Raw genomic sequence first — 22,564 nt, forward strand, 5'->3', positions numbered from 1 at the left:
GGGGGGGGGGGGGGGCGGTGGGGGAGGGCGATGCTTAAAGGCCAGGTGGCCGCAGTAAGTAAAAAAAAATAATCTCAATCCTCTCTTTCAATTGTTTGTGCTTTTTCTTGCCCGCGATCGATCAGCCCGGCACTCTGCTGCAGAGCCTGGGGCTGGTCTGGTCGATCGCGACTGCCGCCGGGGACCGGGTATGTTTTAATGTTGCATAACCCGCAGCGATGGCCCTTCCCTTTAAGGGAGGGAGGAGCCTCCCAACACGGCCCATTGTGCAGCGCTACACACCTCCCGCCCGGCCTGCTGCCTCTTGTGCTCCAGCACGGGTCAGAGCTTGATTCAGGCTCCACTATCTCCCTGGAGAGCAACCCCAACATTTTTTTAAGTTAGATAACTTTTCCAACTATTAAAAGTTAGCGCCGCAAATGGGCGCTCCCGAATTTCTCCCCCGGTATAAACGCAAGTTGTTGGTTGTGAGATGACTCGGCTCTGTCTACGGCATGTTACAGTCGCTCAGGCAGTTCGAGGCAAATCTTGTGCTGTCTATGGAAACAAACCAGCAAAAAAAACTTTCTAAAAGCTCATTCGAACCTTCAGAACGTTTTGCTTCGTTAAATCTCGCCAGATTAACTGAAGTTCCTATGGTGCATCGCGAGCTTAACTGGCCCTCATTTGAATATATCAGTCTTGGCGGTGGAGCACAGGAAGGTGCAGAATGGAGTTGGAACTCCTGGAATCAGGCTGGAAAACCAGCAGGAATGGCTTCTCTCATAATTTGCCCTGATTTTAGAGCCCAGGAAGGCTGAAAATGGAGAGGAATCTCGTCTCTGCCTTTGGATTGTCTGGATCTCAGAAAATGTTGCAGATGCTCTGGTGACTGGGGCTCAACGTGCTATGGCACATTGCTTGCATTGTCTGGGTCAAGGCAGCATGGAACTGCTTCACACCGCAGGGCCATGAAGCGACTGGGTGTCACATTAACAACTCAAATCACTTCCTTGTTCTCCCAAAACTCTCAGAGCAGGCGGTGTTGAGCCAGGACTCTTGGGCTAGGCTATATTGAAGGACTCACCCCCTGGGATCCTCATTCTTCCTCTACTGGAGTCACAGGCCAGATCATTACCCATGCTCGGCTGGTGCACAGAGACACCACAGAGAGGTCATGAGCCAAGGCAGTGGTGGGTATCCTAGGATCTCAGAAGCCAATCCCGGATTGGCAAACATTGCCAAACACTGTGTAACATAAACGCCTGGGAATCAGGCATTAAATGCAGCATCCAGTGCATGAGCTGAACATCAATTGGGTTGAAGCTTTTGCATTCATATATGGGTCCTCCGTGCCGGCATAGGGGCCAGCAAGGACACCATGGCCTTTCGGGAATCCTGCCACTGGAGCATGGCTGCAGACACTCCGACAGTACAATGCACGGGTCCATCACTGCACTGGAGCATGGCTGCAGACACTCCGATAGTACAATGCATGGGTCCATCACTGCACTGGAGCATGGCTGCAGACACTCTGATGGTACAATGCATGGGTCCATCACTGCACTGGAGCATGGCTGCAGACACTCCGATAGTACAATGCACGGGTCCATCACTGCACTGGAGCATGGCTGCAGACACTCCAATGGTACAATGCACGGGTCCATCACTGCACTGGAGCATGGCTGCAGACACTCCGATGGTATAATGCAGGGGTCCATCACTGCACTGGAGCATGGCTGCAGACTCTCCGACAGTACAATGCACGGGTCCATCACTGCACTGGAGCATGGCTGCAGGCACGCCGACGGTACAATGCACGGGTCCATCACTGCACTGGAGCATGGCTGCAGACTCTCCGATAGTACAATGCACGGGTCCATCACTGCACTGGAGCATGGCTGCAGACACTCCGATGGTACAATGCAGGGGTCCATCACTGCACTGGAGCATGGCTGCAGACACTCCGACAGTGCAATGCACGGGTCCATCACTGCACTGGAGCATGGCTGCAGACACTCCGACAGCACGGGTCATTGCCTTCCCAATAAATTGACTGGGTGCAACAGCTGCTCTGTGAGACGCAGGTAGTTCTGATGTGGCCAATATATTCAGGACAATGGTGAGGGGTGGTGGTGGCATATGGGGTTGAGGGTCCTATTCCTACTCCGTTCCTTGGCGTCTAAACAGAATCCTCAGTCCCTGCCCCCAGTCCTGCTCTACTACAACGAAAAGCTTTAAAGCTTTGGTCCTATCTGTGGCCAGCCATTGGTCCTAAAGCTCTGCAGATGTTGGTGAAAGGTCCCCGTGCTAAACAGACTGCCCAGTTTTATGGACAATCTCAGCACATGACATATGACTGCAGCAAAGGAGGAAATGGAATCGCTAGCTCAGTGACATCACGTGCCATCCTGTGTCAGGTGCAGGGAAGTCTGTCCATGTCTGACCCTGGCCTTGAAGGGCCATATGACCCTGGAGAAGCCCATTGCATCTGCCCTTTGACCCTCACAAGGTAACCTCATAATGGTCATACAGTGGTTAGCTGGATGCAAAAGTCAGCTAAAATATACCTAGCGTTAATTAACTTGATCAACAAGAAACGCTGGGGTAAAACAACCGAGAAAGGTATAAATACTGAGAGCTGGGATGAGGATTTTTAGATTCGCTTAGGCCTGTTCAGACTCGCTGAAGCATCTATGGACTATCAGAGCAGGGCAGGGCATTGTGCCAGCTCTATAGTCTTCGACTGTTCGGGGATTGAAGGTCAATGCTACCTTGATAATTGATGGATGTCCTGATGGTCTCACCAGCTTTAAATTGCAGATCGATTCATTAATAAACCTCGATAGATTGTAGAACTGTCTCTCATGGTCTTCTGTATCACTAACTGGCGAACCACATCTCCGTGCACTCTTTTGCTGAAGAAGCACATTAGCGAGGAGAGGCCCCCCGGACCCTTACAATATCCGGGACATTATAATCTGGCTGAAACTTGCTAAAACGTGCTATCTGGGGGACAGTAACATTCTCAGGTTGTTCCTTTCCTTTGGGGAGAGATAGACCAACCTTCAGACCCATTCTGTGTCTTTAGGATTTGGCTACCTCAACCTTAAGTTGAGAGTGAACTCCTGAGAAATACACCTGAACCGGGATTGTCCCAAAAAGGGCACTGGGATTGTAATAACCGCCACAACCAGATGTGGGTCTGGAACACAAATGGGGCAGGAGCTGGGGTAAGGGGCGTGTGGCCCTTCTTGCAATAGGTGCAGGCCAGAGGAAACCTAGCCCCTCACTCTCAGTCACTTTCCCTGTTTACCTCCCCAAGGATAGAGATGGGTTTGAGGACATTGTTTCCCATTATCACCAAACGAAATGATTACATTGGGGTCAGGGTCACATTAGATTGATTGGTTTAAACCATTTCAGCGTCTTGCTTATTCTCCGCCTTCTTTAGTTTAAGCAAGGCCAATAGGTGTTTGAGGGAGGGACAGGGCGGGCACATGTGATTAGGGCGATTTGCTAAAGTGGAGGGGAAATGCTGACACGGACTTGTTGGACTGAATGGCCCGTTTCCGTGTTGTCACCTCTATGTAATCAGATGTGATGTCACTGCATTCTTAGCCACATATTTATTACATTTCTTTTTCTCTTTTCAAGACAGCAACTGTGAGGAATGTCAGTGACGAGCTGCCACAAACCCGAGACACACAGTCTGAGCTAAGTATTAAAGCATTATTCCCTTCATTCAGCCAAAGCCCCTCAACACGGCGTTAGACCTTCAACTTCCAACTTTAACTCTTTCAGGAAGACCACAGCTATTTTGATAAATTGCTAAAAAATTCAGCTTGTCCTGTGAAGGGACATTGGCTGTCACAATACCAGAAACCACATTTAAAATGAGGAACTTTACATTTCAATGTTGTGCGAGGATTCCCGTTAACAGCACTACCTATCAAACACTTATCACCATCGATGGCTTATACAGATGCTAAATAAACATCAAGTGTCACTTCGGAGGGTTCATCAATTGTAAAGAAGATTAAAACGCGAAAGACGCGATATATGTCATTTCTTTAATAAACAGAAGGTGAGTTGATGGGTGAGGAGGTCACATTCACTTATCCTTAAATCAGAATGAAGCTGAACATATGGGAGTTAAAGCCACAGAGTCTGGAACTGGGATACTGAAGGCAACTCAACCCTGAACCCTACCATAGGGCAAAGTGTTGGATTTGACACATCTTACCGGGTCTCGGCCCCACACCATCAGGTCAGACAGTTCCAGCCAACAGCCGATTGGATTCATGAACAAATAACAAAAATCTGGAGTATTTTAATAGAAAATCTTCATAAACCCACTGAAAAGACGCACCTGCAACTGTCCAGCATGTTTCAATTGTAAAATTCAAAACATCGGTTGCTCAGGTTCAAGATGAAACAATTTCTACATCACCAGCTGAGAATCCAACTATCCGAAAGCAAGGTTCCATTCTGCACGACAGAAAGACAATGGCATCTCTTGTCCTCATTTCTTCTTTCCAAAGAGACTGAACCTTCGGTCACTGTCCCGTTTGGGATTGCCTTCATCAGTGGAGGAGGTAGTCGGAGGCAGCTGGCCACTTTGCTGAGCGATTTGTGCATGTTCTGCAATGGCGGTGGTAACACTCTTGATCCAATCGTTCATCTCCTCCTGAAATGGAGCACATTGAAGAGGCAACAACTTTCACCACATTTAATACATTTTATAAAACCATCATCACATAAGAACAGGTTTCTCACACAATTCACAGGCTACATCCAATACCTAATTGTCCAGCAATAGCCCAATGTAGAGCATCCAGAACTGTCACTGGATAACTTCTGTCACCGACTCCATTGTGACCTGCAATTCTCCACCACCGGTTCTACCCTTCTTTCCTGCAACTCGTGCTTTTTGCTGCGGCCATTGTTCATGCATGAGCCTCGGTTGGCCACCAGCAGCTTGTCTGACCATGGGGCGGGGGGGGGGCGGGGGGGGGGGACATTCTCTCGGAGCTGCTCTCTGCTCCCACCCAGTGTCCACACATCATTGACTGCACACCACAGACTGACAGCACAAACTGGGCCCTCACTGGAAATACTTCCCGATCATTGGGGAGACAACACGTTCCACCTCCATAACGCCAGTCCACCCTAAATTCCTCAAGAAATCTCTAAATAAGGGATAGATCCATTCCCAGTGCTCCCACTCCTCCTCAAACAATTATTTCACACAATTTACAATTATTTAAACTTCCCAAGGGGCTGACTGCACAATATAACCTGCTCAACTCAAAAAGCAAGAAATAATTGACTCGGCAAACTATACTGAGAATTTTTCGAAGGGTGTTGGGAAGATTGAGCTCGTCGTGTATACACACACCCAGCTCTGCACACACATAGGCGCAAATCGCATTGTGGCCAATAATCGGGTCTCTGGCGCCCACAATGTTGCTCAATGCAGTGTGTCATTCAATCGATGCTGTGTGCTGTTCCTGGTCAATCAAGTTCAAAATTAAATCAAGTTAGTCAGACACAACCTTGTGTTAACAAATCAATGCTGAACTGTCCTTGACGTGTCTTTCTAAATGAAGATTTATCATCAAAGCATGGAAATTTACAGCACGGAAGGAGGTCATTTCGGCCCATCGTGTCTGTGCCGGCCGACCAAGAGCCATCCAGCCTAATCCCACTTTCCAGCTCTCGGTCCGTAGCCCTGTAGCCTACGGCACTTCAGGTGCACATCCAAGTCTTTTTTAAATGTGGTGAGGCTTTCTGCCTCGACCACCCTTTCAGGCAGTGAGTTCCAGACCCCCACCACCCTCTGGGTGAAGAAATTTCCCCTCATCTCTCCTCTAAACCTCTCCCCAATTACTTTAAATCTATGCCCCCTGGTTGTTGACCCCTCTGCCAAGGGAAACAGGTCCGTCCTATCCACTCTATCCAGGCCCCTCATCATTTTATACACCTCAATCAGGTCTCCCCTCAGCCTCCTCTGTTCCAAAGAAAACAGACCCAGCATCTCCAATCTTTCCTCATAACCAAAATTCTCCAGTCCAGGCAACATCCTCGTAAATCTCCTCTGCACCATCTCCAGTGCAATCACATCTTTCCTGTAATGTGGTGACCAGAACTGCACGCAGTACTCCAGCTGTGGCCTAACCAGTGTTTTATACAGTTCAAGCATAACCTCCCTGCTCTTGTATTCATTCTATGCCTCGACTAATAAAGGCAAGTATCCCGTATGCCTTCTTAACCACCTTATCGAATTCCATTTGCCACAGTTCTGCCCACCTGACCAGTACATTGATATCTTCCTGCAGTCTGCAGCTTTATTCATTATCAACCACACAGCTTATTGTCGTGTCATCTGCAAACTTCTTAATCATATCTCAACATTCAAGTCCAAGTCATTGATATATAACGCAAAAAGCAAGGGACCCAGTACTGAGCCCTGTGGAACCCCACTGGATACAGCCTTCCAGTCACAAAAACATCCATCGACCATTACCCTTTGCTTCCTACCTCTGAGCCAATTTTGGATCCAACTTGCCACTTTGCCCTGGATCCCATGGGCTTTTACTTTTGTGAACAGTCTGCCATGTGTGATCTTATCAAAAGCTTTGCTAAAATCCATATATACTACATCATACACACTATCCTCATCAACCCTTGTTACCTCCTCAAAAAATGCAATCAAGTTAGTCAGACACGACCTTCCCTTAACAAATCCATGCTGACTGTCCTTGATTAATCCGTGTCTTTCTAAATGAAGATTTATCTTGTCCCTCAGAATTTTTTCCAATAATTTTCCTACCACTGAGGTTAGGCTGACTGGCCTGCAATTACTCGGTCTATCCCTTTCTCCCTTTTTAAACAAAGGTACAACATTAGCAGTCGTCCAGTCCTCTGGCACCACACCTGTAGCCAGAGAGGTTGGAAAATGATGGTCAGAGCCTCTGCTATTTCCTCTTTTGCTTCTCTTAACAGCCTGGGATACATTTCATCTGGGCCTGGGGATTTATCCACTTTCAAAGCTGCTAAGCCCCTTAATACTTCCTCGCTCACTATGTTTATCTCATCTAATATTTCACACTCCTCCCTCATTGCAAAGTCTGCATCGCCCCTCTCTTTTGTGAAAACAGATGCAAAGTATTCATTAAGAATCATACCCACGTCTTCTGCCTCCACACACAGATTTCCTTTATGGTCTCTAATAGGCCCCAATCTTTCTCTAGTTATCCTCTTGCTCTTAATGTATTTATAAAACATCTTTGGGTTTCCCCTGATTTTACTTGCCAACGTTCTCTCATGCTCTCTCTTTGCTTTCTTGATATTTTTTTTAATTGCACCCCTGCACTTCTTATACTCCTCCAGAGTCTCTGCATTGTTGAGTTCTCGGTATCTGTCATAAGCCTCCCTTGTTTTCTTTATCTTACCCTGTATGACCCTTGACATCCAGGGGGCTCGAGATTTGTTAGCCCCACCCTTTTTGTGTTGGGGAAATTGATGGGATTGAAGGCCGATAAATCCCCAGGGCCTGATGGACTGCATCCCAGAGTACTTAAGGAGGTGGCCTTGGAAATAGCGGATGCATTGACAGTCATTTTCCAACATTCCATTGACTCTGGATCAGTTCCTATGGAGTGGAGGGTAGCCAATGTAACCCCACTTTTTAAAAAAGGAGGGAGAGAAAAAAACAGGGAATTATAACCAGTCAGCCTGACATCGGTCGTGGGTAAAATGATGGAATCAATTATTAAGGATGTCATTGCAGCGCATTTGGAAAGAGGTGACATGATAGGTCCAAGTCAGCATGGATTTGTGAAAGGGAAATCATGCTTGACAAATCTTCTGGAATTTTTGAGGATGTATCCAGTAGAGTGGACAAGGGAGAACCAGTTGATGTGGTATATTTGGACTTTCAGAAGGCTTTCGACAAGGTCCCACACAAGAGATTAATGTGCAAAGTTAAAGCACATGGGATTGGGGGTAGTGTGCTGACGTGGATTGAGAACTGGTTGGCAGAAAGGAAGCAAAGAGTAGGAGTAAATGGGGACTTTTCAGAATGGCAGGCAGTGACTAGTGGGGTACCGCAAGGTTCTGTGCTGGGGCCCCAGCTGTTTACATTGTACATTAATGATTTAGACGAGGGGATTAAATGTAGTATCTCCAAATTTGCAGAAGACACTAAGTTGGGTGCAGTGTGAGCTGCGAGGAGGATGCTATGAGGCTGCAGAGTGACTTAGATAGGTTAGGTGAGTGGGCAAATGCATGGCAGATGAAGTATAATGTGGATAAATGTGAGGTTATCCACTTTGGTGGTAAAAACAGAGTGACAGACTATTATCTGAATGGTGACAGATTAGGAAAAGGGGAGGTGCAACGAGACCTGGGTGTCATGGTACATCAGTCATTGAAGGTTGGCATCCAGGTACAGGAGGCGGTTAAGAAAGCAAATGGCATGTTGGCCTTCATAGCGAGGGGATTTGAGTACAGGGCCAGGGAGGTGTTACTACAGTTGTACAGGGCCTTGGTGAGGCCACATCTGGAGTATTGTGTACTTTTGGTCTCCTAATCTGAGGAAGGACATTCTTGCTATTGAGGGAGTGCAGCAAAGGTTCACCAGACTGATTCCCGGGATGGCGGGACTGACCTATCAAGAAAGACTGGATCAACTGGGCTTGTATTCACTGGAGTTCAGAAGAATGAGAGGAGACCTCATAGAAACGTTTAAAATTCTGACGGGTTTAGATGCAGGAAGAATGTTCCCGATGTTGGGGAAGTCCAGAACCAGGGGTCACAGTCTCAGGATAAGGGGTAAGCCATTTAGGACCGAGATGAGGAGAAACTTCTTCACCCAGAGAGTGGTGAACCTGTGGAATTCTCTACCACAGAAAGTTGTTGAGGTCAATTCACTAAATATATTCAAAAGGGAGTTAGATGTCGTCCTTATTACTAGGAGGATCAAAGGGTATGGCGAGAAAGCAGGAATGGGGTACTGAAGTTGCATGTTCAGCCATGGACTCATTGAACGGTGGTGCAGGCTCGAAGGGCCGAATGGCCTACTCCTGCACCTATTTTCTATGTTTCTATGTTTTTATTTAAGGGAACATACTATATCCTGTCCCTCATAATTGTTTTCAATACTTTTCCCAGCACTGAGGTTAGGCTGAACTGTAATTACTCAGTCTATCCCTTTCTTGCTTTCTATACAAAGGTACAACATTAGGAGTCCTCCAGCACCTCACCTGTAGCCAGTACATCCCCCAGTACATCCCCCAGGACATCCCCCAGTACATCCCCCAGGACATCCCCCAGCCCCGATCCCCGGACACTCCCTACATCCCCCGATCCCCGGGACACTTCCCCCGATCCTGGGACACTCCGTACATTCCCCCGATCCCCGGGACACTCCCCCCATCCCCCGATCCCCTGGACACTCCCTCCATCCCCCGATCCCCGGGACACTCCGTACATCTCCCGATCCCCGGGACACATCCCCTGATACCCGGGACACTCCGTACATCCCCTGATCCCCGTGACACTCCGTACATCCCCCGATCCCCGGGACACTCCGTACATCCCCTGATCCCCGTGACACTCCGTACATCCCCCGATCCCCGGGACACTCCGTACATCTCCCGATCCCCGGGACACATCCCCTGATACCCGGGACACTCCGTACATCCCCCGATCCCCGGGACACATCCCCCGATCTCTGGGACACTCCCTACATCCCCCGATCCCCGGGACACATCCCCCGATCCTGGGACACTCCCTATATCCCCCGATCCCCGGGACACTCCCTCCATTCCCCAATCCCCGGGACACTCCGTACATCCCCCGATACCCGGGACACTCCGTACATCCCCTGATCCCCGGGACACTCCCTCCATCCCCCGATCCCCGGGACACTCCCTCCATCCCCCGATCCCCGGGACACTCCCTCCATCCCCCGATCCCCGGGACACTTCCCCCGATCCCCGGGACACTCCGTACATCCCCCGATCCCCGGGACACTCCCTCCATCCCCCGATCCCCGGGACACTCCGTACATCCCCCGATCCCCGGGACACTCCGTACATCCCCCGATCCCCGGGACCCTCCCTCCATCCCCCGATCCCCGGGACACTCCGTACATCCCCCGATTCCCGGGACACTCTGTACATCCCCTGATCCCCGGGACACTCCCTCCATCCCCCGATCCCCGGGACACTCCCTCCATCCCCCGATCCCCGGGACACTCCGTACATCCCCCGATCCCCGGGACACTCCGTACATCCCCCGATCCCCGGGACACTCCCTCCATCCCCCGATCCCCGGGACACTCCGTACATCCCCCGATCCCTGGGACACTCCCTCCATCCCCCGATCCCCGGGACACTCCGTACATCCCCCGATCCCTGGGAACATCCCCCGATCCCCGGGACATTCCCTACATCCCCCGATCCCCGGGACACTCCCTCCATTCCCCGATCCACGGGACACTCCCTCCATCCCCCGATCCCTGGGACACTCCCTCCATCCTCCGATCCCTGGGACACTCCCTCCATCCCCCGATCCCTGGGACACTCCCTCCATCCTCCGATCCCTGGGACACTCCCTCCATCCTCCGATCCCTGGGACACTCCCTCCATTCCCCGATCCCTGGGACACTCCCTCCATCCCCCGATCCCTGGGACACTCCCTCCATCCTCCGATCCCTGGGACACTCCCTCCATTCCCCGATCCCCGGGACACTCCCTCCATCCCCCGATCCCTGGGACACTCCCTCCATCCTCCGATCCCTGGGACACTCCCTACATCCCCCGATCCCCGGGACACATCCCCTGATCCCCGGGTCACTTCGTACATCCACCGATTCCTGGGACACTCCCTACATCCCCCGATCCCCGGGACACTCCCTCCATCCCCCAATCCCCGGGAGACTCCCTACATCCCCCGATCCCCGGGACACTCCGTACATCCCCCGATCCCCGGGACACTCCGTACATCCCCCGATCCCCGGGACACTCCCTCCATTCCCCGATCCCCGGGACACTCCGTACATCCCCCGCTCCCCGGGACACTCCGTACATCCCCCGATCCCTGGGACACTCCCTCCATTCCCCGATCCCCGGGACACTCCGTACATCCCCCGATCCCCGGGACACTCCGTACATCCCCCGATCCCCGGGACACTCCCTCCATCCCCCGATCCCCGGGACACTCCCTACATCTCCCGATCCCCGGGACACTCCCTCCATCCCCCGATCCCCGGGACACTCCGTACATCCCCCGATCCCCGGGACACTCCGTACATCCCCCGATCCCCGGGACACTCCGTACATCCCCCGATCCCCGGGACACTCCGTACATCCCCTGATCCCCGGGACACTCCGTTCATCCCCCGATCCCCGGGACACTCCGTTCATCCCCCGATCCCCGGGACACTCCCTACATACCCCGATCCCTGGGAACATCTCCCGATCCCCGGGACACTCCCTACATACCCCGATCCCTGGGAACATCCCCCGATCTCCGGGCCACTCCCTCCATCCCCCGATCCCCGGGACATTCCCTCCATCCCCCGATCCCCGGGACACTCGGTACATCCCCTGATCCCCGGGACACTCCGTACATCCCATGATCCCCGGGACACTCCGTACATCCCCTGATCCCCGGGACACTCCGTACATCCCCCGATCCCCGGGACACTCTGTACATCCCCTGATCCCTGGGACACTCCATACATCCCCCGATCCCTGGGACACTCCCTACATCCCCCGATCCCTGGGAACATCCCCCGATCCCCGGAACACTCCGTACATCCCCCGATCCCCGGGACACTCCCTCCATCCCCCGATCCCCGGGACACTCCCTACATCCCCCGATCCCTGGGAACATCCCCTGATCCGCGGGACACTCCGTACATCCCCTGATCCCCGGGACACTCCCTCCATCCCTCGATCCCCGGGACACTCCCTCCATCCCCCGATCCCCGAGACACTCCCTCCATCCCCCGATCCCCGGGACACTCCGTACATCCCCCGATCCCCGGGACACTCCGTACATCCCCTGATCCCCGGGACACTCCCTCCATCCTCCGATCCCCGGAACACTCCCTCCATCCCCCGATCCCCGGGACACTCCCTCCATCCCCCGATCCCCGGGACACTCCGTACATCCCCCGATCCCCGGGACACATCCCCCGATCCCCGGGACACTCCCTCCATCCCCCGATCCCCGGGACACTCCCTCCATCCCCCGATCCCCGGGACACTCCCTACATCCCCCGATCCCTGGGAACATCCCCTGATCCCCGGGACACTCCGTACATCCCCTGATCCCCGGGACACTCCCTCCATCCCCCGATCCCCGGGACACTCCCTCCATCCCCCGATCCCCGGGACACTCCCTCCATCCCCCGATCCCCGGGACACTCCGTACATCCCCCGATCCCCGGGACACTCCGTACATCCCCTGATCCCCGGGACACTCCCTCCATCCTCCGATCCCCGGAACACTCCCTCCATCCCCCGATCCCCGGGACACTCCGTACATCCCCCGATCCCCGGGACACTCCGTACATCCCCCGATCCCCGGGACACTCCGTACATCCCCTGATCCCCGGGACACTCCCTCCATCCTCCGATCCCCGGAACACTCCCTCCATCCCCCGATCCCCGGGACACTCCCTCCATCCCCCGATCCCCGGGACACTCCGTACATCCCCCGATCCCCGGGACACTCCGTACATCCCCCGATCCCCGGGACACATCCCCCGATCCCCGGGACACTCCCTCCATCCCCCGATCCCCGGGACACTCCCTCCATCCCCCGATCCCCGGGACACTCCCTACATCCCCCGATCCCTGGGAACATCCCCTGATCCCCGGGACACTCCGTACATCCCCTGATCCCCGGGACACTCCCTCCATCCCCCGATCCCCGGGACACTCCCTCCATCCCCCGATCCCCGGGACACTCCCTCCATCCCCCGATCCCCGGGACACTCCCTCCATCACCCGATCCCCGGGACACTTCCTCCATCCCCCGATCCCCGGGACACTCCCTCCATCCCCCGATCCCCGGGACACTCCCTCCATCCCCCGATCCCCGGGACACTCCCTCCATCACCCGATCCCCGGGACACTCCCTCCATCCCCCGATCCCCGGGACACTCCCTCCATCCCCCGATCCCCGGGACACTCCCTCCATCCCCCGAACCCCGGGACACTCCGTACATCCCCCGATCCCCGGGACACTCCCTCCATCCCCCGAACCCCGGGACACTCCGTACATCCCCCGATCCCCGGGACACTCCCTACATCCCCCGATCCCTGGGAACATCCCCCGATCCCCGGGACACTCCCTGCATCCCCCAATCTCCGGGACACTCTGTACATCCCGTAATCCCCGGGACACTCCCTCCATCCCCCGATCCCCGGGACACATCCCCGGATCCCTGGGACACTCCCTACATCCCCCGATCCCTGGGAACATCCCCCGATCCCTGGGACACTCCGTACATCCCCCGATCCCTGGGACACTCCCTCCATCCCCCGATCCCCGGGACACATCCCCGGATCCCTGGGACACTCCCTACATCCCCCGATCCCTGGGAACATCCCCCGATCCCCGGGACACTCCCTACATCCCCCGATCCCTGGGAACATCCCCCGATCTCCGGGACACTCCCTCCATCCCCCGATCCCAGGGACACTCCGTACATCCCCCGATCCCCGGGACACTCCGTACATCCCCCGATCCCCGGGACAATCCCTCCATCCCCCGATCCCCGGGACACTCGGTACATCCCCCGATCCCCGGGACACATCCCCTGATCCCCGGGACACTCCCTCCATCCTCCGATCCACGGGACACTCCCTCCATCCCCCGATCCCCGGGACAATCCCTCCATCCTCCGATCCCCGGGACACTCCCTCCATCCCCCGATCCCCGGAACACTCCCTCCATCCCCCGATCACTGGGACACTCCGTACATCCCCCGATCCCCGGGACACTCCGTACATCCCCCTGATCCCCGGGACACATCCCCTGATCCCCGGGTAACTTCGTACATCCACCGATTCCCGGGACACTCCGTACATCCCCCGATCCCCGGGACACTCCCTCCATCCCCCAATCCCCGGGAGACTCCCTACATCCCCCGATCCCCGGGACACTTCCCCCGATCCCCGGGACACTCTCTCCATCCCCCGATCCCCGGGACACTCCCTCCATCCCCCAATCCCCGGGAGACTCCCTACATCCCCCGATCCCCGGGACACTCCCTCCATCCCCCAATCCCCGGGAGACTCCCTACATCCCCCGATCCCCGGGACACTCCCTCCATCCCCCGATCCCCGGGACACTCCGTACATCCCCTGATCCCCGGGACACTCCGTACATCCCCCGATCCCCGGGACACTCCGTACATCCCCCGATCCCCGGGACACTCCGTACATCCCCCGATCCCCGGGACACTCCCTCCATCCCCCGATCCCCGGGACACTCCCTACATCTCCCGATCCCCGGGACACTCCCTCCATCCCCCGATCCCCGGGACACTCCGTACATCCCCCGATCCCCGGGACACTCCGTACATCCCCCGATCCCCGGGACACTCCGTACATCCCCTGATCCCCGGGACACTCCGTTCATCCCCCGATCCCCGGGACACTCTGTACATCCCCTGATCCCTGGGACACTCCATACATCCCCCGATCCCCGGGACACTCCCTACATCCCCCGATCCCTGGGAACATCCCCCGATCCCCGGAACACTCCGTACATCCCCCGATCCCCGGGACACTCCCTCCATCCCCCGATCCCCGGGACACTCCCTACATACCCCGATCCCTGGGAACATCTCCCGATCCCCGGGACACTCCCTACATACCCCGATCCCTGGGAACATCCCCCGATCTCCGGGCCACTCCCTCCATCCCCCGATCCCCGGGACATTCCCTCCATCCCCCGATCCCCAGGACACTCGGTACATCCCCTGATCCCCGGGACACTCCGTACATCCCCTGATCCCCGGGACACTCCGTACATCCCCTGATCCCCGGGACACTCCGTACATCCCCCGATCCCCGGGACACTTCCCCCGATCCTGGGACACTCCGTACATTCCCCCGATCCCCGGGACACTCCCCCCATCCCCCGATCCCCTGGACACTCCCTCCATCCCCCGATCCCCGGGACACTCCGTACATCTCCCGATCCCCGGGACACATCCCCTGATACCCGGGACACTCCGTACATCCCCTGATCCCCGTGACACTCCGTACATCCCCCGATCCCCGGGACACTCCGTACATCCCCTGATCCCCGTGACACTCCGTACATCCCCCGATCCCCGGGACACTCCGTACATCTCCCGATCCCCGGGACACATCCCCTGATACCCGGGACACTCCGTACATCCCCCGATCCCCGGGACACATCCCCCGATCTCTGGGACACTCCCTACATCCCCCGATCCCCGGGACACATCCCCCGATCCTGGGACACTCCCTATATCCCCCGATCCCCGGGACACTCCCTCCATTCCCCAATCCCCGGGACACTCCGTACATCCCCCGATACCCGGGACACTCCGTACATCCCCTGATCCCCGGGACACTCCCTCCATCCCCCGATCCCCGGGACACTCCCTCCATCCCCCGATCCCCGGGACACTCCCTCCATCCCCCGATCCCCGGGACACTTCCCCCGATCCCCGGGACACTCCGTACATCCCCCGATCCCCGGGACACTCCCTCCATCCCCCGATCCCCGGGACACTCCGTACATCCCCCGATCCCCGGGACACTCCGTACATCCCCCGATCCCCGGGACCCTCCCTCCATCCCCCGATCCCCGGGACACTCCGTACATCCCCCGATTCCCGGGACACTCTGTACATCCCCTGATCCCCGGGACACTCCCTCCATCCCCCGATCCCCGGGACACTCCCTCCATCCCCCGATCCCCGGGACACTCCGTACATCCCCCGATCCCCGGGACACTCCGTACATCCCCCGATCCCCGGGACACTCCCTCCATCCCCCGATCCCCGGGACACTCCGTACATCCCCCGATCCCTGGGACACTCCCTCCATCCCCCGATCCCCGGGACACTCCGTACATCCCCCGATCCCTGGGAACATCCCCCGATCCCCGGGACATTCCCTACATCCCCCGATCCCCGGGACACTCCCTCCATTCCCCGATCCACGGGACACTCCCTCCATCCCCCGATCCCTGGGACACTCCCTCCATCCTCCGATCCCTGGGACACTCCCTCCATCCCCCGATCCCTGGGACACTCCCTCCATCCTCCGATCCCTGGGACACTCCCTCCATCCTCCGATCCCTGGGACACTCCCTCCATTCCCCGATCCCTGGGACACTCCCTCCATCCCCCGATCCCTGGGACACTCCCTCCATCCTCCGATCCCTGGGACACTCCCTCCATTCCCCGATCCCCGGGACACTCCCTCCATCCCCCGATCCCTGGGACACTCCCTCCATCCTCCGATCCCTGGGACACTCCCTACATCCCCCGATCCCCGGGACACATCCCCTGATCCCCGGGTCACTTCGTACATCCACCGATTCCTGGGACACTCCCTACATCCCCCGATCCCCGGGACACTCCCTCCATCCCCCAATCCCCGGGAGACTCCCTACATCCCCCGATCCCCGGGACACTCCGTACATCCCCCGATCCCCGGGACACTCCGTACATCCCCCGATCCCCGGGACACTCCCTCCATTCCCCGATCCCCGGGACACTCCGTACATCCCCCGCTCCCCGGGACACTCCGTACATCCCCCGATCCCTGGGACACTCCCTCCATTCCCCGATCCCCGGGACACTCCGTACATCCCCCGATCCCCGGGACACTCCGTACATCCCCCGATCCCCGGGACACTCCCTCCATCCCCCGATCCCCGGGACACTCCCTACATCTCCCGATCCCCGGGACACTCCCTCCATCCCCCGATCCCCGGGACACTCCGTACATCCCCCGATCCCCGGGACACTCCGTACATCCCCCGATCCCCGGGACACTCCGTACATCCCCCGATCCCCGGGACACTCCGTACATCCCCTGATCCCCGGGACACTCCGTTCATCCCCCGATCCCCGGGACACTCCGTTCATCCCCCGATCCCCGGGACACTCCCTACATACCCCGATCCCTGGGAACATCTCCCGATCCCCGGGACACTCCCTACATACCCCGATCCCTGGGAACATCCCCCGATCTCCGGGCCACTCCCTCCATCCCCCGATCCCCGGGACATTCCCTCCATCCCCCGATCCCCGGGACACTCGGTACATCCCCTGATCCCCGGGACACTCCGTACATCCCATGATCCCCGGGACACTCCGTACATCCCCTGATCCCCGGGACACTCCGTACATCCCCCGATCCCCGGGACACTCTGTACATCCCCTGATCCCTGGGACACTCCATACATCCCCCGATCCCTGGGACACTCCCTACATCCCCCGATCCCTGGGAACATCCCCCGATCCCCGGAACACTCCGTACATCCCCCGATCCCCGGGACACTCCCTCCATCCCCCGATCCCCGGGACACTCCCTACATCCCCCGATCCCTGGGAACATCCCCTGATCCGCGGGACACTCCGTACATCCCCTGATCCCCGGGACACTCCCTCCATCCCTCGATCCCCGGGACACTCCCTCCATCCCCCGATCCCCGAGACACTCCCTCCATCCCCCGATCCCCGGGACACTCCGTACATCCCCCGATCCCCGGGACACTCCGTACATCCCCTGATCCCCGGGACACTCCCTCCATCCTCCGATCCCCGGAACACTCCCTCCATCCCCCGATCCCCGGGACACTCCCTCCATCCCCCGATCCCCGGGACACTCCGTACATCCCCCGATCCCCGGGACACATCCCCCGATCCCCGGGACACTCCCTCCATCCCCCGATCCCCGGGACACTCCCTCCATCCCCCGATCCCCGGGACACTCCCTACATCCCCCGATCCCTGGGAACATCCCCTGATCCCCGGGACACTCCGTACATCCCCTGATCCCCGGGACACTCCCTCCATCCCCCGATCCCCGGGACACTCCCTCCATCCCCCGATCCCCGGGACACTCCCTCCATCCCCCGATCCCCGGGACACTCCGTACATCCCCCGATCCCCGGGACACTCCGTACATCCCCTGATCCCCGGGACACTCCCTCCATCCTCCGATCCCCGGAACACTCCCTCCATCCCCCGATCCCCGGGACACTCCGTACATCCCCCGATCCCCGGGACACTCCGTACATCCCCCGATCCCCGGGACACTCCGTACATCCCCTGATCCCCGGGACACTCCCTCCATCCTCCGATCCCCGGAACACTCCCTCCATCCCCCGATCCCCGGGACACTCCCTCCATCCCCCGATCCCCGGGACACTCCGTACATCCCCCGATCCCCGGGACACTCCGTACATCCCCCGATCCCCGGGACACATCCCCCGATCCCCGGGACACTCCCTCCATCCCCCGATCCCCGGGACACTCCCTCCATCCCCCGATCCCCGGGACACTCCCTACATCCCCCGATCCCTGGGAACATCCCCTGATCCCCGGGACACTCCGTACATCCCCTGATCCCCGGGACACTCCCTCCATCCCCCGATCCCCGGGACACTCCCTCCATCCCCCGATCCCCGGGACACTCCCTCCATCCCCCGATCCCCGGGACACTCCCTCCATCACCCGATCCCCGGGACACTTCCTCCATCCCCCGATCCCCGGGACACTCCCTCCATCCCCCGATCCCCGGGACACTCCCTCCATCCCCCGATCCCCGGGACACTCCCTCCATCACCCGATCCCCGGGACACTCCCTCCATCCCCCGATCCCCGGGACACTCCCTCCATCCCCCGATCCCCGGGACACTCCCTCCATCCCCCGAACCCCGGGACACTCCGTACATCCCCCGATCCCCGGGACACTCCCTCCATCCCCCGAACCCCGGGACACTCCGTACATCCCCCGATCCCCGGGACACTCCCTACATCCCCCGATCCCTGGGAACATCCCCCGATCCCCGGGACACTCCCTGCATCCCCCAATCTCCGGGACACTCTGTACATCCCGTAATCCCCGGGACACTCCCTCCATCCCCCGATCCCCGGGACACATCCCCGGATCCCTGGGACACTCCCTACATCCCCCGATCCCTGGGAACATCCCCCGATCCCTGGGACACTCCGTACATCCCCCGATCCCTGGGACACTCCCTCCATCCCCCGATCCCCGGGACACATCCCCGGATCCCTGGGACACTCCCTACATCCCCCGATCCCTGGGAACATCCCCCGATCCCCGGGACACTCCCTACATCCCCCGATCCCTGGGAACATCCCCCGATCTCCGGGACACTCCCTCCATCCCCCGATCCCAGGGACACTCCGTACATCCCCCGATCCCCGGGACACTCCGTACATCCCCCGATCCCCGGGACAATCCCTCCATCCCCCGATCCCCGGGACACTCGGTACATCCCCCGATCCCCGGGACACATCCCCTGATCCCCGGGACACTCCCTCCATCCTCCGATCCACGGGACACTCCCTCCATCCCCCGATCCCCGGGACAATCCCTCCATCCTCCGATCCCCGGGACACTCCCTCCATCCCCCGATCCCCGGAACACTCCCTCCATCCCCCGATCACTGGGACACTCCGTACATCCCCCGATCCCCGGGACACTCCGTACATCCCCCTGATCCCCGGGACACATCCCCTGATCCCCGGGTAACTTCGTACATCCACCGATTCCCGGGACACTCCGTACATCCCCCGATCCCCGGGACACTCCCTCCATCCCCCAATCCCCGGGAGACTCCCTACATCCCCCGATCCCCGGGACACTTCCCCCGATCCCCGGGACACTCTCTCCATCCCCCGATCCCCGGGACACTCCCTCCATCCCCCAATCCCCGGGAGACTCCCTACATCCCCCGATCCCCGGGACACTCCCTCCATCCCCCAATCCCCGGGAGACTCCCTACATCCCCCGATCCCCGGGACACTCCCTCCATCCCCCGATCCCCGGGACACTCCGTACATCCCCTGATCCCCGGGACACTCCGTACATCCCCCGATCCCCGGGACACTCCGTACATCCCCCGATCCCCGGGACACTCCGTACATCCCCCGATCCCCGGGACACTCCCTCCATCCCCCGATCCCCGGGACACTCCCTACATCTCCCGATCCCCGGGACACTCCCTCCATCCCCCGATCCCCGGGACACTCCGTACATCCCCCGATCCCCGGGACACTCCGTACATCCCCCGATCCCCGGGACACTCCGTACATCCCCTGATCCCCGGGACACTCCGTTCATCCCCCGATCCCCGGGACACTCTGTACATCCCCTGATCCCTGGGACACTCCATACATCCCCCGATCCCCGGGACACTCCCTACATCCCCCGATCCCTGGGAACATCCCCCGATCCCCGGAACACTCCGTACATCCCCCGATCCCCGGGACACTCCCTCCATCCCCCGATCCCCGGGACACTCCCTACATACCCCGATCCCTGGGAACATCTCCCGATCCCCGGGACACTCCCTACATACCCCGATCCCTGGGAACATCCCCCGATCTCCGGGCCACTCCCTCCATCCCCCGATCCCCGGGACATTCCCTCCATCCCCCGATCCCCAGGACACTCGGTACATCCCCTGATCCCCGGGACACTCCGTACATCCCCTGATCCCCGGGACACTCCGTACATCCCCTGATCCCCGGGACACTCCGTACATCCCCCGATCCCCGGGACACTCTGTACATCCCCTGATCCCTGGGACACTCCATACATCCCCCGATCCCCGGGACACTCCCTACATCCCCCGATCCCTGGGAACATCCCCCGATCCCCGGAACACTCCGTACATCCCCCGATCCCCGGGACACTCCCTCCATCCCCCGATCCCCGGGACACTCCCTACATCCCCCGATCCCTGGGAACATTCCCTGATCCGCGGGACACTCCGTACATCCCCTGATCCCCGGGACACTCCCTCCATCCCCCGATCCCCGGGACACTCCCTCCATCCCCCGATCCCCGGGACACTCCGTACATCCCCCGATCCCCGGGACACTCCCTCCATCCCCCGATCCCCGGGACACTCCCTACATCCCCCGATCCCCGGGACACTCACTCCATCCTCCGATCCCCGGAACACTCCCTCCATCCCCCGATCCCCGGGACACTCCGTACATCCCCCGATCCCCGGGACACTCCGTACATCCCCCGATCCCCGGGACACTCCCTCCATCCCCCGATCCCCGGGACACTCCCTACATCCCCCGATCCCTGGGAACATCCCCTGATCCCCGGGACACTCCGTACATCCCCTGATCCCCGGGACACTCCCTCCATCCCCCGATCCCCGGGACACTCCCTCCATCCCCCGATCCCCGGGACACTCCGTACATCCCCCGATCCCCGGGACACTCCGTACATCCCCCGATCCCCGGGACACTCCGTACATCCCCCGATCCCCGGGACACTCCCTCCATCCTCCGATCCCCGGGACACTCCCTCCATCCCCCGATCCCCGGGACACTCCCTCCATCCCCCGATCCCCGGGACACTCCGTACATCCCCCGATCCCCGGGACACTCCGTACATCCCCCGATCCCCGGGACACTCCGTACATCCCCCGATCCCCGGGACACATCCGCCGATCCCCGGGACACTCCCTCCATCACCCGATCCCCGGGACACTCCCTCCATCCCCCGATCCCCGGGACACTCCCTCCATCCCCCGATCCCCGGGACACTCCCTCCATCCCCCGAACCCCGGGACACTCCCTCCATCCCCCGATCCCCGGGACACTCCCTCCATCCCCCGAACCCCGGGACACTCCGTACATCCCCCGATCCCCGGGACACTCCCTCCATCCCCCGATCACTGGGACACTCCGTACATCCCCCGATACCTGGGACACTCCGTACATCCCCCTGATCCCCGGGACACTCCCTCCATCCTCCGATCCCCGGAACACTCCCTCCATCCCCCGATCCCCGGGACACTCCGTACATCCCCCGATCCCCGGGACACTCCGTACATCCCCTGATCCCCGGGACACTCCCTCCATCCTCCGATCCCCGGAACACTCCCTCCATCCCCCGATCCCCGGGACACTCCGTACATCCCCCGATCCCCGGGACACTCCGTACATCCCCCGATCCCCGGGACACTCCGTACATCCCCTGATCCCCGGGACACTCCCTCCATCCTCCGATCCCCGGAACACTCCCTCCATCCCCCGATCCCCGGGACACTCCGTACATCCCCCGATCCCCGGGACACTCCGTACATCCCCCGATCCCCGGGACACATCCGCCGATCCCCGGGACACTCCCTCCATCCCCCGATCCCCGGGACACTCCCTCCATCCCCCGATCCCCGGGACACTCCCTCCATCCCCCGATCCCCGGGACACTCCCTCCATCCCCCGATCCCCGGGACACTCCGTACATCCCCCGATCCCCGGGACACTCCCTACATCCCCCAATCCCTG

General features: G+C 58.9%; 1 protein-coding gene across 1 annotated transcript in view; it reads right to left on the bottom strand.

The window, feature by feature from the left end:
• Positions 1-4,504: 4,504 nt before the first annotated feature.
• The window catches only part of LOC139243604 (spectrin beta chain, non-erythrocytic 4-like), a 532,459-nt gene continuing 514,399 nt past the window's right edge, over positions 4,505-22,564 (bottom strand). The window contains exon 12 of the mRNA XM_070870800.1: positions 4,505-4,669. Coding sequence (XP_070726901.1) covers positions 4,505-4,669 — 165 coding nt within the window. The remainder of the gene's footprint in view (positions 4,670-22,564) is intronic.

The sequence above is a fragment of the Pristiophorus japonicus genome, unplaced genomic scaffold, assembly GCF_044704955.1.
Source record: "Pristiophorus japonicus isolate sPriJap1 unplaced genomic scaffold, sPriJap1.hap1 HAP1_SCAFFOLD_175, whole genome shotgun sequence".
Lineage (NCBI taxonomy): Eukaryota > Metazoa > Chordata > Chondrichthyes > Pristiophoridae > Pristiophorus > Pristiophorus japonicus.